The sequence below is a fragment of the Larus michahellis genome, chromosome 8 (assembly GCF_964199755.1).
Source record: "Larus michahellis chromosome 8, bLarMic1.1, whole genome shotgun sequence".
NCBI classification, from domain to species: Eukaryota; Metazoa; Chordata; class Aves; order Charadriiformes; family Laridae; genus Larus; species Larus michahellis.
Window position 1 is genome coordinate 4,096,694 of NC_133903.1, and position 18,892 is coordinate 4,115,585.

The window sequence follows — 18,892 nt, forward strand, 5'->3', positions numbered from 1 at the left end:
AGTTTGTCGGGCTGTTTACCACTTATCCATGTTTCTACAGCCCTTCTGGTGGAATTCCGAAGCTTAACCAATCCTTAAGTCTCAAATATATTCCGTCCTTATTTTAATCGTGCTGTGAAGTCAATCCTGGTGGAAGCCAGAGGTGGCAATGCCTGAGATTCCAGAAGGTCAAAGCCTTCTGAGCTCTTCCTTTCAGATTTCAGAGGAGAAGGAAGAAGACATTTCTCAAGCTGATTTACAGCAGCACCCTGATAAAAATCACATCTGGGCGATTTTTTTCTATTAAATCACAGCTTTTACTAGACAAGCCACATTTAAAAAGCAGTAATTTTTTCTGCAACCATAAAAATGGATAAAATACCCGTTTTGTTTAGCCCTGAGCGTGCAGTCTCAGTGAGATCAGATTATAAATACTATAGCAGTCAAACACGATACGGTCTTATCAGGAGTTAGTCTGTTTCTGATTATTTTTCATTACTCTCTGTATAATTCTGCTGTAAATTTTGCATATCGCCTCTTCACAAAGGAAACTATTTTGCTAGTCAGGATATTTGCTATAATTGATACCATCTAATTAACCAGCACATTTTTCTTCCCATATGGTAGGTATCGCCTGGCCGGCCTCCCCGGAGAATACCAGTATAAGAACATCACCAGTGCGGAAATTAACTACTGCTTAGTGAAAGACCTGATCATTTGGACCCAGTATGAAATCCAGGTGGCATCTTACAATGGAGCTGGGCTGGGAGCGTTCAGCAGACCTGTGACAGAGTACACGTTACAGGGAGGTGAGCAAATCGGACCAGTGTGTCCTTTAGAGTTAGAATTTATAGCCCAGCTTCCTCAGGAGGAGGTAGTCCCACCCAGCAACTTGTAAAATGAATGGTCAGTTCAGTCAAATTTGATAGACAGCTTGGGGAAGGAAACACCTACAAATTTGAAACGTCTAAGTAGAGACAAGAGGAGACTCTCCTACTATCTCTGTTGTGGAAAAAGCGGTGAGCGAATTCAAAAATTATCAATTTTTGTTGACCCTCGTGATGACACGTTACCGCACTCGCAGGTCGGAGTCAGCCGCAGCATAAGAAATAAATAGAAATAACTAGAAATGCTGAAGAGAGCTGGGGTCCAGTGGAATGAATTTATAGGACGTGTGACAGGCAGGGGCTGAGGTTACTCTGCCAGGAGAGTCGGAGAGAATATGGCAGGGAACTGGGTTTACCCTGGTCAAGAGATGCAGTATGCCACATATGCAACGTAGGAGACAAAAGCTGAGTAAACCAGCTGCGTTACTCGTGATAACCACAGAATACCTTGTTTTAGAAATATGGAATGAATTGTAAGGGAACTGTAGGGAGAGAGATACAGCCTGTGGAGAAAGAGTGTTTTGTAGCGTTTCAGGAATGGTGCAGACATTTGCGAAGAGGAAGATAAAACGATCTTTAAAGACCTGATTTTTATGTTTCAGCTCCCCCACACCTTTCTGGTAAGTGCTTTAAGAAGAGAATAAATTACATCAACAAAAGGATGTGTAATTACTTTTTACGACCAGCGTAAGGCATGTTTACACCTCTAGATTAGTATAAAGATCCATAGGATAATTAAGTACCAGGCCCTTAAAACTTTCATATATTCCCATAATTGCAGGATTGTGCTGGATTCTGGCCACTGGACAGTACACGGTCTCTACTTCGGTTGTCATAAAGCAATTAAACTATTTTAAAAACCTGCAGTTTTACAGTACATCAGTTAATTTACAATCAGTGAAGAATACGTAGTTGTTTGTTAATTGTTACTAGGAGTACATTATAACATGATTGGATTTAGTTTCAGATGTGGGGAGATCTTTAGGAAAAGATTATTCATATGAAACACTAATTAACCAGAACAATTAAAGAAGGAAGCTATCCATATTTTGTCCTAAGGCATGCAAAGTCTCACAGTTTAGACGAGTCTAGACACACTCAACCTCCTTCTAGGAGTATTTATAGCAGACCTTGAAATGTTTTTCTTAAAGTCTTCTCCTTGCAGCCAGGATTAATGTTTTGTATCCCACTAAAGACCAGATCTCTGCTGAGAATTGGTTTGCACACAGAATTTTAATCTCTTTTGTGAGTATACTTGTAATTCATTACTTTGTTTATTTGCACACTTTAGGCTGTCATAGCACCTTACCCTTCCATCTATTGAGACTCGGGTTTGGGCTTCACACACTTTTTCTTAAACCCTGCAATTGACTCTAATTTCCCTTGATATTATGTGCTGTTATTATCATCCTTTATTGATTGGCTGTCTGTTGTCATTTATAAGGATATAAATCCTCTGTTATAAATTAAGCGTAGTCAGTCTTGCGTTCATACTAATCAGCAAGTGTTTAGACCGCAGGACAGCCTGCAACAGCCTGTTTGTCTTTATGTAGTTCCTAAATGCTCGTTGGTGGGTAGACATAGAAGAAAACCTGGATATTTCCTTTTTATTTTATAGCAGTAAATAACTACTTCACGGATGGTGCCGTCTCCTAAAGAATGCCTTGCTGGGTTTCTGCGCAAAGGCATACGGTCTGCTCTAAAAAGAGTTTGAAGCCTTTTTACATTTACAGTTGACAAGGGTGGCTGATTGGTATCAGTATCATTTGAAACTGGATTGATATCAGGTCTCCACATGTAGCGCACCACTGTCCGAAACTCTGCTCCTTTGTCTCTCTTGTAGTTGGGAAATGACAGGAGAAGCCAGTGGCTGTTTCTTGCTCTGGAATGTCCTTCCTAAACCAAACCACCAGGAGTAAGAAAAAGCCCTGTGTAAAACTGCCTTGTAAATCATATTCTGATTTTAATATGAGCGGAGATAAATGTCAAAGACACACACTCCCATCCATCCCCCCTCTCCTGCTACCACCGCCGCCACCTCTATTCTGACATGCATTAAATGATGTGAGCTATGCTGGCAAGAACCTGTCTGTCTGCAGATGAAAAATACCTGGAATACCTCGTATTAATCAAGTGTGTTATGCAGTCAAAGCCTGGCAGGAAATGAACCCCGGGAGCAGATCAACCCATTGGCAGGAGCCGATCAGCACATTGGCATCTTCGTCATAGGGAATATTGACTGGCCATACAAGCTGTGGATTTATACCAGACCCTAGTCTATTAATCCCGTATTAGTCCTCTGGCATCGCTTTAGCCACCGATAACTAATCAGCTACTCAAAGCTCTTCAAAAATCACCAACTTCTAGAATGTGGCCAAACTCACGAGGTGCTGAAAGATGCAAACTCGTAGAGAAACTGGCACATAATGTCAGTCAGATAAAATGTCAGAAAGACTTACTGGCGAAGCACTGAACATCCTAGCACTGGGGTCAGACAGTTTGACTGTCTCTAAATCTTGAAAGTCCTTTCGGAGTGATATTCAGCCTAATCCTTTGATGCTCTGTGTATATAGGTCTGTCTTCATCGGAGTTTCTCCAGCTGTTCCTTACTTTGATGTTACTTTTCACGGGGATTTGCGCCAGCCTTCTGCATAGGGCGATTTTTACTTACTTAAACAGTGTCCTGCAGGACTTTTCATTGCCATATGAAAAACTGAAGTTTCCCAATACCTTTTCGTATAAGAGTAGCTTTGTGGGATGTATAAATGTCTTTCTGGATGGTGATGATGTTGTCCCTCCTCTGCAATATTATACATGTTTACCTTTTCCTGCAGGTTGAATTAAGAAAGCAGAAGCTTCCATCCTTTACTTTGAGTCTGTCCCTTTTATCTCACTCGCATGAATACTTCTGAACTTCTCTCTCTGTGAAAAACTCCCACCACTCCTTAGATTTAGGCAAGGCAAGATTTATAAGAGATATAACTTTTATTAGGCTCCTTGTATTGACATTAACCAGCTTTTGTGTCTACTTTAGGTGCTATGTCTTTCTTTTAATGCACACCCCAAAGGCCAGTCTTATGTGCTAAAGTTCATCGTTCTCAACATGTAGTTTGATATTGGTTTATTTTCCCTTCTGTGCTGTGTGTGGACACCTTGAAAGACCAGGAAAGTCTGAGCAAAAGGCCCATCCTGAATAAGTCATGAGACTAGTGAGTTTTGATGGTGTGGAGAGAAGGATAAAAGCAAGATGAGTCTGTTCAGCTGAGTTCAAAGTGGTTTCTTCGTAGGCAGTAGGAGGTGAATCAGGGAAATTTATAAGGACTGAGACAAAAGAGCTGGAGAAAACTCTGTTAACTCAAAACTTCCTACTTCATGTAGGAAATAATCTTGAAAAAGGAATCTCTGAGTAAGGAGCGTCCTTTACAAGCATTCAGTTTTATCTCAGTGAAGAGAGATTTCCCTTAGTTTCCCCTCCGGTTTTCTTGGCAAAAGCGTCTTGAAGATCCTTGTTCACTACTTTTGGGGAACATACCAACAGCCTTGAAGCATCCATGGCCAAGTTGGGCCCAACTCGTCCTGCTGCTCCTGTGCAGAACCAGTTTGGAGTTGTAGTGGCTGGATTTTATATCTCTCAGTTTTGTCACTGTTAGGTGTCATTTGCCATCTACTGCTTTTTTTTTTTTTAAAAAAAAAAAAAAAGATTTCACAAAGGTTGTGAAATTAGCAGTTGTGTTGATGAGGTCCCTGTCCCCCAGCTCTTCCATAAAGGGTAAAATTTCATCCTTGTGAGAGTCATGCAAGAAAGGAAGAAGGCATTTCCCAGCTGCAAGAAGCAAGAACTCGTCAGTTAGTGCCAAATCTCACACTACTGAATTTCAACTATCGGCGTGTGTAGAATTGCAGAGACTTTTTCTGTGCACCTGCTGCAGTCGGTAGCGCAGCAAAGGATGTCAGCCGGGAGCGTGGGGGAGAGAGAAGGCTTCCCAGGAGGAGCCGCCTGCCTCCGCGGCAGACTCTCCCCACCGCTCCCACCGGGGATGTGCAGCGCAGCACCTCGAGCCAGTGCATTAATGGAACAACCAAACCTTCACAGGGAGAAAAACCTGCAGTTCCCCGAGCCTGCCTTATTGAGACATGGAAGCTGCCACCTCAAAGGTCAGGAGCTCCGGAGGAGCAGGAGACTTTTCTGTACGCCTCCGTTGAAGATCTTTATTTAAGACCAGTAGTCTGGCTGTCAGAATCTCTGCGGGGTTTACATGCTATTTGCACATAGCTAGAGACAGCGTAATTACATGTACACATGCTTAACCTTAATGCCTTCTCTTCTCTCAATTATCTCATCAGCCAAAGCCTTTTAATGGCTTTTATCTAGAGTGCTTCCATGACCTTTTCTACTTAGAATGCTGCGCATTACCTTGCAGTCCCGGGGGCTGAGCTCTTAACGGATTTCCAACCCTGTGAACTTTGTCAGGAAGAAAGGAACAGTTGGTTTTGTCTGACCAATTTGATCTGCAATTCCGAGAGGACTCCCAGATGGGTCTCCGGTGGGAGGTGGTACAGGAATTCTCGCGAACGTGATGAAGCACAAGTTTAAAAACCGAGCATGTAAATGCTTGGGGATTACTTTTGAAACATCTTTTTGATGTTTGTAGCTTCTGTACCACTCGACAACAAGACACTTGTAGGAAGAAGATAGATATCTACCACTAAATTAGGAAATCCTTTACGTTGACAGTCGCAGTTTCAACAAGTTACTGACCATGATCTTGGAAAAGTATTTGAGTTTTGAAGGGACCAGAAGGTCAATTCTGATTTAGCTTCTGTCAAACTTCTTTTCTTTTTTTAAATGCAAAACTGTTCAGATACCCAAGGAAGTCTTTAATATCAGGACATAAAAGGAGAACTTTATACTGGCACTTTGAAGTTAATTTGAGATTATAATGCCAGTATTTTACTGATTAAAAATATAAAAATGCACTATATTATGTCTTCTGCAGTATAATTAAGCTTATGCATATCAGATGGACCACATTCTTTCCGTCTTTTAAATGCATTCATTGAGATGCAGATGTTGATTTTTCAATAAAGATGTCCAAAGAGGAATTGTAGTATAAATCATGATTTCCAACATTCTGAAGGTTTTACGTTTTCTGTTCATAATTTTTACCATTTTTCTTCTTGTAGCAGGTACTTTTTGTGTCATGATGGTTTATTCTTGTTTCAGGAGATTACCTCCTTATGAAAGAAAAATATTTCCCTTTTTAAACAAAATCTACAACTGTAGTAAACCTATCCTAAAGTGCTTGCCTGGGCTTTTTTGAGGACTGTAAGGGCTGCAAATGAAAACTTGGAGCTTGCTGATGCAGGTTTTTTCCCCTCTCAAACAATCTGCAATATTTTGAATAGTATCTAAAAGACTCATCAGACCCTTAGAATAAACTCCTTGTGATATTGGAATCACTAGAAATTTGCTATTCATTGTACAGCATCCACGGGGTCCTCCACTGAGGAAAACAATGCCCACAGAACTGAAGCAGCAACCTATGTGCTAATCTGTGTTTCAGGAAAATGATAAAAGGAAATGATAAATGTCTTGCTGGGACTGGTGGTACCATTAAATCTCAGGTCACCTGTATGCGTTTCTTATGCTGTGGGAAAAACAGACTCTTCCTACCACTGCCAAAGTTCTGTATTTCTTCAAGTGTGGCTGTCGGTGGGCAGAGTAGGGGTTACGTATAGATTTTCTGTACAATAATTGTGTTACAAAGTCAACCCAGCACATATAAATGGAGTTGTAATGTAGCAGTTCAACAGAAGGAAGACGGATGAGTGGAGAGGATGATGCTCAGCTGATTTAGCCTTCATGACAGAAGGAGATTAATCTATCGATGATATCCAGGTGACTTCCTGATAACAAACTAACTTGAAGGCTTCTACGACAATTTTCTTCCTCAATGACAAATCTCTGGCAGAATTTCTGAATATGCAAATGTGCAGGAAAGTAAGAATTTTGGTTTTTAAAAAAATCTTATTCACGTCAACCGTTAATTATACAAAGTATTGCACACAAAAACAAACTGAAATACAGTTTGGGGCTGTCATCATAAACAGCTTCATCAAAGGATGTGAATAAGAAAAAATAGATTTAGTAGGGGAATGTAGCCAAAACAGCTCATTATGACTGTAAAGTGACTTTAATATATACGATTGTATATCAGGGTGATTTGGTGAATCTCTTAACTACAAAAGCTTTATGATGTCTACAGATCATTAAGATAACATTATAGCCTTCCAAAGGCACACAAGGAGTTATGACACATGACAGGAAGTAGGACCTCGATTCCAATGAAAATTTAGAGTAGTATCAGATAAATTCTGGTTTTAGAACTCAATAATTATGCATAGTTCATAAATTGTGACATCAGCTTTTAAATTAGGTCAAGAAAGTTCTGAGTAATACTCAGTTTCTGAGGTTAAAAAAAAAAAACGCGCAGAGCTAAATTTTCAAGCCGTGGTAGACACCGGGGAGTTTGAGTGTGACACAGCATGAAAGTGGCTGTTCTTGTCATTTCAAACCTGACATCTTTGAGCATTTCTCCATTTTTCTGTGTTGATGTTTCTAGGTTGTGGACGTCTTTGATAAGCGTACACTGTCCTAGCTCTGCTGGCCGCAGTCTCACTACGGTTGCACACCAGTTAAGAATAATGCCCCTTTATATCTCTTTCAAACAAACATAGCTTTTGGTGGAAAAGGGGCATTTTTACATTTTTGAACTTAATGTCTTGATTTCTTCTCCATACAGAGACTCATCTTCCAAAAGTACTTTGAAGCTTTAAAAGTTTGTGACCTGTTTTTGAAAAGTATGGAGCAAGCCACCATTTCTCAGCGGGAATTGTGGATACTTTTTAGAAGCACAGGTCATTGGGCTTTGGTAGAAGTTTTCTCTTGGCTGCAGAAGGAACAAAGCTTTCCAGGCTTCAAAACCACTTGTACATGGTTCCTCTTTTGTAGAATACAAATGCACGTGGCTATTAATAGTAATATTTTTGAAGGTTTATTAAACTTATTTTCTGGGATTCAAAGGGTGTTAGTCTGGGTTTTTTTATACTCAAATATCAGCTGTTTTCTTAAACTTACTATAAGCTTGGTAATTTCAGAAAGAATAGACCTGTCTCTTAGTATTCTTTCCTCCGAGAACTGTAGAAATGACATCCTAAAGCAGTAAGCTGAAGAAATTGCCTGGAAGATATTTAAAGATACATCATGTTAAATGGCAAAATATTTAGATGTAATTTTTTGTTGTTTGAAGGCAGTATGCCTTTATGTTCCACGCTTTCTTTTGTATTGAGAAAACATCTGTCTAATTAAATACTTGGCATAAAATGTTTATGCAACTTTTAGTAGATTAGAAGATGTATTGGCTCAGAATATATATAATCAATTCAATATACATGAATGAATATCATATCAAGATAAAACGAGAACATCTCCAGTTCCCAAGAAAAATCTTTATTGCATGTGATATGACTGGTCCTAATTTTTTAAGCAGCAGTAAATAATAAACAGATGCTGTCGCCGGATTATAATTCACAATTAGAGTTTTAACTGTGCAAACCCCATGTTTGCTTGTCTGATCTGGGGAATTGTACGGTATTAAAAGACACAAGAAATTTCTTTCTGAAACTGTTCAGTCTCTGTGCAGTCGTGGATAATTGAAAGAGATGTGTTCACCTATCATTACCTAGCTTCTGTCTCAGGCCTTTATGAGAAACTCATCTGTGGAATAATAAGCTGCAGCAATCATTTCATCCCCTGGAAAGAATCTCCGATGCAGAATGAGAAATTAACCCAATTACCCTTCTTTCCAAATCATGGCTGGGTACCCTTTCACAAGATGTGCATCCTTTTCTCAAGGTTGTTATAACTTTGTGACTGGCCAGAGGCAGTGAATCGCTTTTCTCTTTTGTCCCCCCATCCCTCCTCCGCTCTGTTTTACTTCCCTGCCAACCGGGAGCAGTGCCTACAGCTCCACCCCAGAACGTGCAGGTCGAAGCCGTGAACTCCACAACCATCCAGTTCCTCTGGAACCCTCCACCCCAACAGTTCATCAATGGTATTAACCAAGGATACAAGGTAAGGAGAAACATGATTTCTGTATCTTCAAATAACGTTTGCCTTAACGGTCCTGCTATATAACAATTAGGAGTTGAATCTAATAATCTCTGAATCTCCAAAGTGACTGTATATTTTCAGGGGTATCTTACACGAGTGAAATGGAGAGAAGTGGGCAGTTGTTGCTGCTAACATTTGCTAATTTATGCCAGTTCTGCAGCAAAGGGAATTTGTCTATGGCTAGATTTCCTTTGTCATTTACCTGGAGAGTCTCCAAAGCCAAAAAGCAGTTCAATGTCAAACGGTTTGGGAAGTCAGCACAGGAGATATGTCGTGGTGCCACTGAAAATCAACCTTGAGATTTCTATTTACTCTAATGCAAAATTCCCGTTCATTTCATTAGGAACCAAGACATCACGCTAAATATTTGTCTCAACTTCCCCACGGTGATGATTTGGGAGATATAAGAATGTAAAATTTATTAATCATGCTTGATGACACGGAGTTAGCGTGATAAGTCCCTGTTGATGGGGCAACTGGCAATATCTATTACAGTACGCAGAGTAGAGAGTGCTTAACAGAGCACTTGGTGGTACTCTGGCCAGTGGAGTGTATGCTAAGAAGGTAGCTGGAGTGGTTTATTTCTGTCTCTCAGGAAAGGCTGCTTAATAGAAACTCCTTCAACAGTTCAGCAGTAAGGGCATAATAAACGGAGGGTTTAAAAACATTCCTGGAATGCACAAAGAGAAATCTCGTAGGAATCACAGGGCAGGAAACGGGAAGACGGGTACCTTTTACGAGCAGGGAGGAGGAAGGTTGATTTAGGTGTTGGGTGAGCTGAGAGGGATGTGTTGTTCAGAAGATAAGCTGTGAGTTGAGGGATTGTAGGTGGATTTTAGAAGTTTTGGAAGACTTGAGACTTTGTAATTCTCTGTAAGAATTTCTCAAAGTGATGGAGAAACAGACAGGTATGCATGGGAGCTTTAGTATTTTTCCCACCTATACATTTCTCATAAAAAACTCCAGTGGTTTCAGAATCCTGCTGCTGAAGTACTACATACATGTAGATGGGTTTGTCTTTTTTTTTTTTTTTTTTTTTTTTTTTTTCCCCAGAGATAGAATCAGCCCTCAAGACTAGGTGACTGGCAGGGCTGCAAGAATATATCCTGACACCTCAATACAACAGTAGTACTTGGCTTCTCTTCAGACTCTGGAGAATAAAAGCACTTTTTGGGCTCAGTGGACTGCAATGCACTATAATTTGCTGGTGCAAGTCCAAGCACGGTGAGCTCAGTCAGATTTGCAGAAGTCATATTTCAGATTTTTATTCTTTATTTTATTCAAACAGAGTTTCAGCCTCAAGATCCCTAGTCTCATCGCATAGCTACTTCTAGTTTATGTTTCAGTTTCTTCAGCAAAGGTATAAAATAACTGAAATTGTAATTTGTATCTGTCAGCGGTCAGTGAAAACTTTTGAAATGATCAAAATTTCTCTTTCCTTGGATTTCTTTGATTGCAGTAGATTGCAGCAGCTTTACCGTTTCTGTTTCTCACGGGGACTGTGAATTGCTGTACAAAGTGTGTGTGAAAACATTTCTGTCAGTTCCTCCTTTTGCATAGTTTTTTGTATGATGTATAAATTACTAGCAGTCGAAGCTAGGCCTTCGCTTTTCTGAAGGATTAAACGCATTTTTTCCTTTAACTGACGGAATTGTTCACTTTTATTTTTCGCACGTTTCCTGAAGACTGTGCAGTGAAATTTATTCAAAAAAGAGTTCAGTCCGCCAAAGTTATAAGTGCCAATTGTAATCCGCAAAGGTGATTTAGAAAAGAAAATAAAACTTACTATTCCATCAACCATTTTCCATTTTTATCTTTTCTTTGAAATTTATTTGCATTTCAAGAAGTTGTAAAGTGCACCTTTTTCAAATATGAAATATTCCTAACAAAGTTACTCCTTATAGTCCCCTAACTGTGCTTTCTGATTATCAGAAACTATAGACATTGGCTAAATGTCTCAAATATGGCTCATTTATTTCTGGCATCTATTCATGTTTATGAGCCTGAAATCAATACAAGTAGCACGATTTACACAGATACCGAGTAAGGCCTAGAATTTTAACATGCTTGTACAAGCCACAAGATAAGGATTTTTTGACACAATAAAAATTTCATAAGCGCTTTAAAGCTTTAGACCCTTAAGCCGTTAGGGCGCTTTCAAAAATTGTTTTAAAGTTTCAAAGTCATTTGCCAAAAATGAATTTTTTAAGTCCTCATTTAGGTACCTACACATAAGGTATACTCCACTCTAAAACATATTGATCACCCAGAAGATCCACTGAGATGAGTGAAACCTGGAAGAACTGAGCACATCTGACAAGCACGCTACTTTAAATGCGTGAAAATGTCTTCAGCAGTCTCACTTTTGGGACCCAGATGTTGAAAATTGTAGTAATCATCTTTACAACCATTTTCTATTCTTTCCGTTGTCCCAGAACCACTTGAATCATTCCCAGTTTGGATATCCCCAAACCACCGAACATCGTAATACTCTTCGCCTGTTAGGCAAGGCTGGTCAATGGGTGCCGGGGGACTGCGGGAGGGGAAGGAGATTTCCCCTCTCTCTCTCCCCCTCTATCCCGCTAACTTCCCCAGCACATGGAATCTTTAAAGGAACCCCAAAATAAGATACAGCGTTTGTCTCAGAGTAGCACTTGAAAGTACTTTTCTTCCTTCGGCTTCCTCTCAGCAGCACAGACCGTCCAGGCTGGTCCGAGCAGCCCAGAGAGAGACGAAAGACTCACGTCGTACAAATAATCATTCGCGATAATTTTGGCATTGTGGAGTAGCAGACACTGAGAGCTGCAATACCTCCACGGTATCAGTGTATCCCCCATCGCTAGTGAGTGTTATACACATCCCTCCAGTTATCATAGTAACAGCGTTACATCCATCTGTTCAGCGTCAGAGCCGACAGTAGTTTAACAGCATTGCTTGTTTTTTTACAATCAGATTAAGATGGTTTTGGCAGCCAAGCATACTTCGATTCCAAAGAGACACAACTTCTAACGAGATCTCACCCGTGTTGAAATTTTCTAGCTTCTAGCCTGGCCAGTGGATGCTCCAGAGACTGTGACTGTGGTCACCATTGCTCCAGACTTTCATGGGGTTCACAGCGGCTGCATCACCAACCTGAAGAAATACACCACGTACTACACCTCGGTTCTCTGCTTCACCACACCTGGCGATGGACCACGAAGCACGCCCCAGCTCCTGCGCACCCTCGAAGACAGTGAGTAGTCAGCACTGGTAGAGAATCTCAGGGCTCGGATTTCGTTTGGTTGGACAGAAAAGCCAGCAGTTTCAAATCTAGGCACTTAAAATTAGATCTTGGGTTCGCCATCAGTTTGTCATATCTTCTCAAGTTACTTTGCATCAGACAATGACCTCAGCCAGTTGTCCGTGTGTGTTCTTTTAGCCTGCGGCAAATGAAAGGCGTTCGATTTTTTTTTTTTCGTTATGGACTAAACCTGGATGAATTTTTTTACATTGGTCAGAAGCGGAAAGGTTCATAGTCTGGTTCAGCTAGCACACAACGCGTTCTTTATGTCTGTGAGCCCATATGATCTTAAATCCGTGTTCAGGCATCCAAATAAATATGAATTGATCTTCTTAGGAGCTGAGCGCTGGAACTTCCCGTGGAGGTCAATGATTAATTTATGATTGTTTCCTTCTGTTATTCAATATATTGAAAATGTCTATATCTATATTATATTGCAAGTGTTTGTATAAAAGAAGCAGAATCATAACAGTGCAGTAACTTTTATTCTGCAAAACTGGAGTCAGATTCACAGGATGAAATAAGAGGAGCTGGATAGTTTAGCATAGAAATTATTTCCTCCATCAGAAAATGTTTTGGCCTCTGTGGCCCGGTGGAAGTGTTTGCTCAAGACATATTTGGGACTTGCAAGTCTAGCGTTGTCTCTGATGCAGATAATTAAATTGCGGTGACCCTCATAGCCAACTGTGTGTCCATGGTGATCTTGGCTCTGGCCAGCACTTCGGTATCTTCCTGTCACGGAGCATCATAAACACCAACGCACATTTTCAGATCCAAATCAAAATAAAAAAAAAATATCTACTACATCCATTAAGGTGTTGTTTTTAGAAATACTATGTTGCCTTAATAGGGGTCTTTTAGGTTAGTCGGTGTTCCCATAAAGAAAAATCTGATTATCATTAACGTTGACAGAAGTGAGGCTCCAAGTGCTAACCCAGTTTTTCCTGAGATACTCTTGAAAGAATGTGAAGAAAATTAAGTACTTTCCCATGGATTTTCCTTTCGTGGTCAGTCTCCTCCATCTGCTCAACCTCTGTCCCAAGAGCAGGCTGTAGACTTAAACTAGATCACAAAGACTCAACTACCAGAAATCTATGTGAACTATTAATATAAACTCTTAACGTGTTTGACTGGGGTTGGAGCAAAAGGCATGGAGGAGAGAGAAACCTGAGTTAGGTTCCTGTGTGTAGTATTAACTTTTTTGCCTGTTTTCCTAAGGAAATGAGGCTTTTGACAAAGGTGGTTTGTAAATGTGTCTGACTGTCTGTCTTAGGTCCATCTGTCTTAGGTCCACCTGTCTTTCTCCCTCCAATGACGTTTGAACCCTGCGGCTAATTTCAGTGAGTACGGAAGAGTAAGAGACGAAAGATATGAGACTCCTAAGATTTCATGAAAATTAATCGGCTGGGAAGAGGAAAGAGACTATTAAAATTTCTGCTGAAGGAAAGGCTGCAGAAATGAGCCTTAAGAGACTTTGCGCCAAGGGGGAGAAGGGGCACAGTCAAGGCAGTGGGAGCGTCTCAGGGAAATGCTGGGATCACGTGCCATTTTAAACACAAGAATATTCCATCACGAAACATAAAACGAGAAAGCCAGGCTTATCTTTTGTAAAACATCTAAAACATTTCGTGGTGTATGCAGCTGTATGCTGCTTGGAGATGAGCAGGAGGCTTTTTGTTTTTTATTTTGGTCCTTCAGAATCGCTTTCCTTGGTTTTCATGGTGACTGAGAAGTTAAGTGCAGGATGGTATAAATGCATCTTTGTGGAGAACTCGTTGAATCAAAGTTGCTTCAGGATTTATGTGGTGGGAAAAAAGATTTGAAAGGACTGTCACTTGTGTTCTCAGGTGATAATTTTCTGTCTGTATGGCAAAGTTAGGCAATCCTTTAGAAAAAAATAGTGCAAACAGATCTGTTTGCTGAGGAACTATGGGTCAAATAAAACCCGACATCCAGTCAGAAGCAACGTGTCTTGGCGTGGAGTAACCTGCACCTGTTTTTCATTATGACATTAAAACCAGGCTGCAACTGCAGGCGCTAATTGGAGTAAAGCTTTGCGAGTCTGCGGTTTGCACGTCTGCAGATACGCGGTCCCGAACAGTGCACAATTGCTGTGCTCTTGTTGGGCACTCCTGAGATCGCTACCAGATCAGCAATTCTTTCTGTAACGCTTTGGCTACTAGATAGCGCAGAGTGCATTTGGAAATATTCCTCGCTAGGATTGCAGAATTGCAAATGTGGTTGTAGCCGATCTACTGGCAGGCTTTTTTTTTTTTTTTTTTTTTTTTTTTTTGGTCATAGCCGGAGGGGAATGAGAAACCGGACTAAAGTGAAGAGGAAACAAAATATGAAATTGCAGACGAGAAATTGCCAACTGATGTCAGTGGAGCTGGAGGACACTCGGGCAGGGATCCAATGACAGAAGCACAGTGAATATAAAGTGAACAAAAACTCCTTTTTCCAGTACATCGATTGAAGAGAGAACAGCAGTTGGATCAAAAATCAGTCAGGATGTCTTCCTTGAAGATCAAAATTGAGGGAGGATGGCATATTCTTGACAGTCATTCCATTTTATGCTCTTTCATTGCACACTAGGGAGCTGAAATTTTTAAGAGCTCTTGAGCTACATCATAAAAATCCTTTAAAAGTTTCACACACTTGTATTCATTTTACAGAAGACTGTTGCCATTATGCTGGACGTTTTTAGAGTTGTTTGGAGGGAATCTGTCCAAGCAGTGGCTCAGGGACTCTGCCCTTGCTTTGACCTTGCGTAGCCACAAGGCTCTTCCCAGGTGAGGGGGTGCCGGTGGTGCTGCTGCAGCCCTCGGGCCAGACGAGCTCCACGCAGCAGCACAGGTAGATGCCACACGCCGTCGTTGAGGGTAAACAGCAAACGCAATCGCTTCCAGGATTGCCAGCTTGATTGTTCTAATTAGGTTAGATCAAGAAGAGAGGCAGAGAACAAGTTGCCTGCAAGTCTCCTGCTGCCACTCTCTAGTTCCCCGCACAGCCGGGATGATGACTGGATAAAATAATTTATGTGATGATAGCCAGAGTGCTTCTTAACACCTTGCAGTCTCCCCTGCAGCTCTCGCTGATGTTTCCAGCAGGCTTCCCTTGGCCCGGCTCAGTGTTTTATTTCTTCAGCCCCAACCTTGCCACATGAACGGGATCAGAAGTACGTGGGGTTCTCCTGCTAACAGATTTCCTTTTCTGATTGCCAGAGCCAGGAGCGGTGGGACACCTGAGTTTCACTGAGATTCTGGACACGTCTCTCAAGGTCAGCTGGCAAGAACCTGTAGAGAAAAATGGCATCATTACAGGCAAGTATCGGCTGCTATCTCCTTTATTTATTTATTTATTTATTTAAGTATGTGTATCATTGCAGTGAAAAAATGTTGGCGTAATAGAGCATTTAGGGAGAACTGGCTACTGGCTTCCTGGTCCCTCTTTTGGGTAATTGAAATGTCAGCTGGGGCACGTTATAGAAAATACGGGTCCAATTACTGGTTGCTCATGATTGTGGTCACTGAAAAGGCAGTCTGTATTAGAAATCAGCTCCCCGTGGAGATTCTGGTCTTGTTAAACCTTCCGAGACCTCCACCTGTGCTAGTAAATTTCTGAAACTTTGTGAGACGGTGTTTGGCCTTTGCCCCAAAGGTGGGGGGTTCCTACATGGAGTTTCCAGCTGCAAAATCCGGGTTGGCGTTGCTAAGATCCGCAATCAAGCCCGAGCCTGAAATCAGCGGTATCCTTCATCTGTGATCAAGTGGTCTGGCTGTGGGCTGCGTGACAGAATTTGCATGTCATTACTTAATTTTGTATGAACCGTCACAAGGGTTCAGAACTCTCTTGTTCCTCTTTGATGAGCTTGCCATTTGACAAGCTATTTATCTATTTGCTGTATGCCAGTGTAGATACAACACCAGCAACTTCATTATTTTTCATAAAGGAAGCTATAAATAGTTGAGAAAAACTCTAGTTCTTATCAACAGAGGCAATATTGTTTTCAGAGGGGAAACTATTACAGCTGCACAGGATGGACATTCCATTTAACAAAGGCTCTCAAGGTTTTAAAGTGCAAGGCAGCTCCCAAATTTTAAATTACTGGAGATAAAAATCATAGTTGGGAGGGGAGAAGATCATTTCACACGGATCAAAATGTTTTCTTTTGGGAGCATTGACATTGAAATGTTGAATTTTTATTTAAAAAAAAAAAAGTATTATAATTTGTACAAAAAAAAAATTACATTTTAGGAGTTAAAAAAAAAATAATCAGAGTTTCTGACTCCTGAACATTGAAATGTTGTATCAGTCTAGTTTCCTGCGGCATTTTAACTTTGACAGGCCTAATTATGTTGGTAGGACTTGCACTTGTCAGTGTTTTCTCTGTGTATCTGTAACACGCACCATTTGTACAAGTGTCTTCGGTGCTGTTTATAGTGTCTGTGGAGTCCTTACGCAGCCCATCTTCTGCCTTTACGCCATAGTGACCTTCCTGAAATATGCATTGATTTAAGTGGTTCCAGAACAGAAACTAATGTCTTCTGAAAGCAGAGCAGTATTGATTCAATGAAGATGGCCAAAGCCTTCAAGCCCGAGGGCTTAAATCTAGGTACCTAAATCCAAGTCGAGCTATCTGATGATGTAATACTCATCCTTGTTAAGCGCAAATTAGCAGCACTGCGCTTAGTGTTGCAGAATCGCTTTGCTAGAAACGAGCTGCTGCCTCCCAGAATGGGTGGAAACCCCGTGGAGCACGACGATGGACCGTGTTATACTTGGGGCAAGTTGTTTCAGAAAGAATTAACTCCAGAAGCCCCATTGTTCATGAAGAAACACCAGTGTAAAAGTGCCTGGCAAAGTTTATAAGGAAAAAGAAACATCTTTAATGATGCAAATTACATTTGGGCCGGAAGAAAAGAATAGAAAAATTGTTCATGCCCTGAGTATCTCAAAGGTTTATAGAAGGCTGCATGGGGATCTGAGTGCTTAGGGAGGCAATTATTCTTCATTTCTGCTCGTTGATATCTTTACTGGACCTTCTTGTTCCCTGCGCCGGGGCTGGGGGGAGGCGAGGCGAGGGTGGTGCCCGGCAGCCAGCCCGCTCCGGGAAATTGCCCATTACTCTTGCTGTAAATTTCAGTATCTTCCTCCTTCTCTCAGTAAACATTGATTTATGAGGACCTGGATGTAGACGGACAGTTTGTGATTGGGTGTACCGCTCTCCTGTAGAGAATTTACTCCAGATCAACAGAAAATTATTTCTGAAACTCCTCTGGTCATTAGTTTCCGTTAGGCAGCGTTTTGCGGCGAGGCTGCCGTGCCGGAGCGTGCGGGAGGGCTCTGTGGCACCTCTCCTGCTCTCCCTCACGCTGGAGCCAGAGGAAACTCCCCCAGCCCCGGCCGGCTGGACTCCCCCGCGCACATTTCTGACAGCCATCGCGTCGGTAAAACAGAGAGCGCATTTTTACCAACCGCATGTCCTAAAGTTCTGCCCATCTGTCAGTCATCGTGGCTTAAGCGCGACTTGGGGGTATGGAGGATGTTGTTCCTTTCCTTCAGCATTTTTTTTTTTTCATCTGTTTTTGTTATGCATGATTACATTTGGCTTTGTGTCTGCTCGGTATGTACGTATGCATTTTCTGTTTGTGGTTTTTTTTATATGACTAGAATTTAACTGTACTTTGGGGAGTGAAATACCCATCAGTAAATGCTGCCTCTTTGCCTTTTCTTCAATTTGCATGGGAACTCAGGATATTTTTCCTGGTGAACGTTTTTTTTCAGTAAATGAGTGCATAGAGACTATGTGCCTAATGGGTGGGAAAGCTGGGTCTCATCTCTCTAGTCACAAGGGAGAAAACATAACATTTTCAAAAAATAATCACCGACATTTGATGTATATCCAAAGCTTATCCAGACGGGAGAGAAGATATCTCAGTCACTCAAGATTGCCTAGTGCATGGTGGATGGGATGAAACTTTCGATGGTTTGTAAGCAGCAAATGGATAGGGAGAGCATTAGAAGTCCTCTGATTATTTTCTGGTTATTTATTGCTTTGAGCAACCCATTTTGTTTTGTTCTGAGGTGACGCTCCTCGATTCCCTCTGCCAGCCCATGCGTAGGGTTCAGAGCAGGCGTCGCAGGCTTGTCCCCAGCTCCCGGGCAGACAGATGAGCCGTGGCACGGCCCTTGCCCAGGCTCTGCTCCATCCATGGCTGCAGACGGATGTGCTGCCGGCTGGGGACGTGGCTGCCAGGTTTGTGTCCTCTGGGAAGCGGGGAGAGGTGCAATTGTCCCTTCCTTGGGCTCGTTCTCATTCTTCCACATCGCCCTGTCTGGAGCAAACGTGGCATCCACGGCTTTTGGAAGACAGGGGTGTTGGAGACGGTCGTTCTATTTCCAACTGCTTCGTGTCTCTTCACTGAATAGAGTGGGCAGTCACCCCCCATCTTTCTGTTTGCCCTCTATTAGTAAAGTCCTTAAACTTTGTCAAATCTTCGTACAGATTGTAATCCTGCCCGCGCTACGTAAACTCTGATCACTGGTAAATAATCCTCAAGCCTTTTCAGA

At 41.5% G+C, this 18,892-nt stretch overlaps 1 protein-coding gene across 4 annotated transcripts in view; it reads left to right on the forward strand.

Annotated features, from left to right (window-relative positions):
- SDK1 (sidekick cell adhesion molecule 1) overlaps positions 1-18,892 on the forward strand; it is a 405,671-nt gene that overhangs the window by 291,747 nt on the left and 95,032 nt on the right. For all 4 annotated transcript variants that reach the window (XM_074596464.1, XM_074596462.1, XM_074596465.1 and 1 more), the window contains exons 18-21: positions 607-788; positions 8,885-9,000; positions 12,079-12,271; positions 15,544-15,642. In XM_074596464.1, the coding sequence (XP_074452565.1) occupies positions 607-788; positions 8,885-9,000; positions 12,079-12,271; positions 15,544-15,642 (590 nt within the window). The remainder of the gene's footprint in view (positions 1-606; positions 789-8,884; positions 9,001-12,078; positions 12,272-15,543; positions 15,643-18,892) is intronic.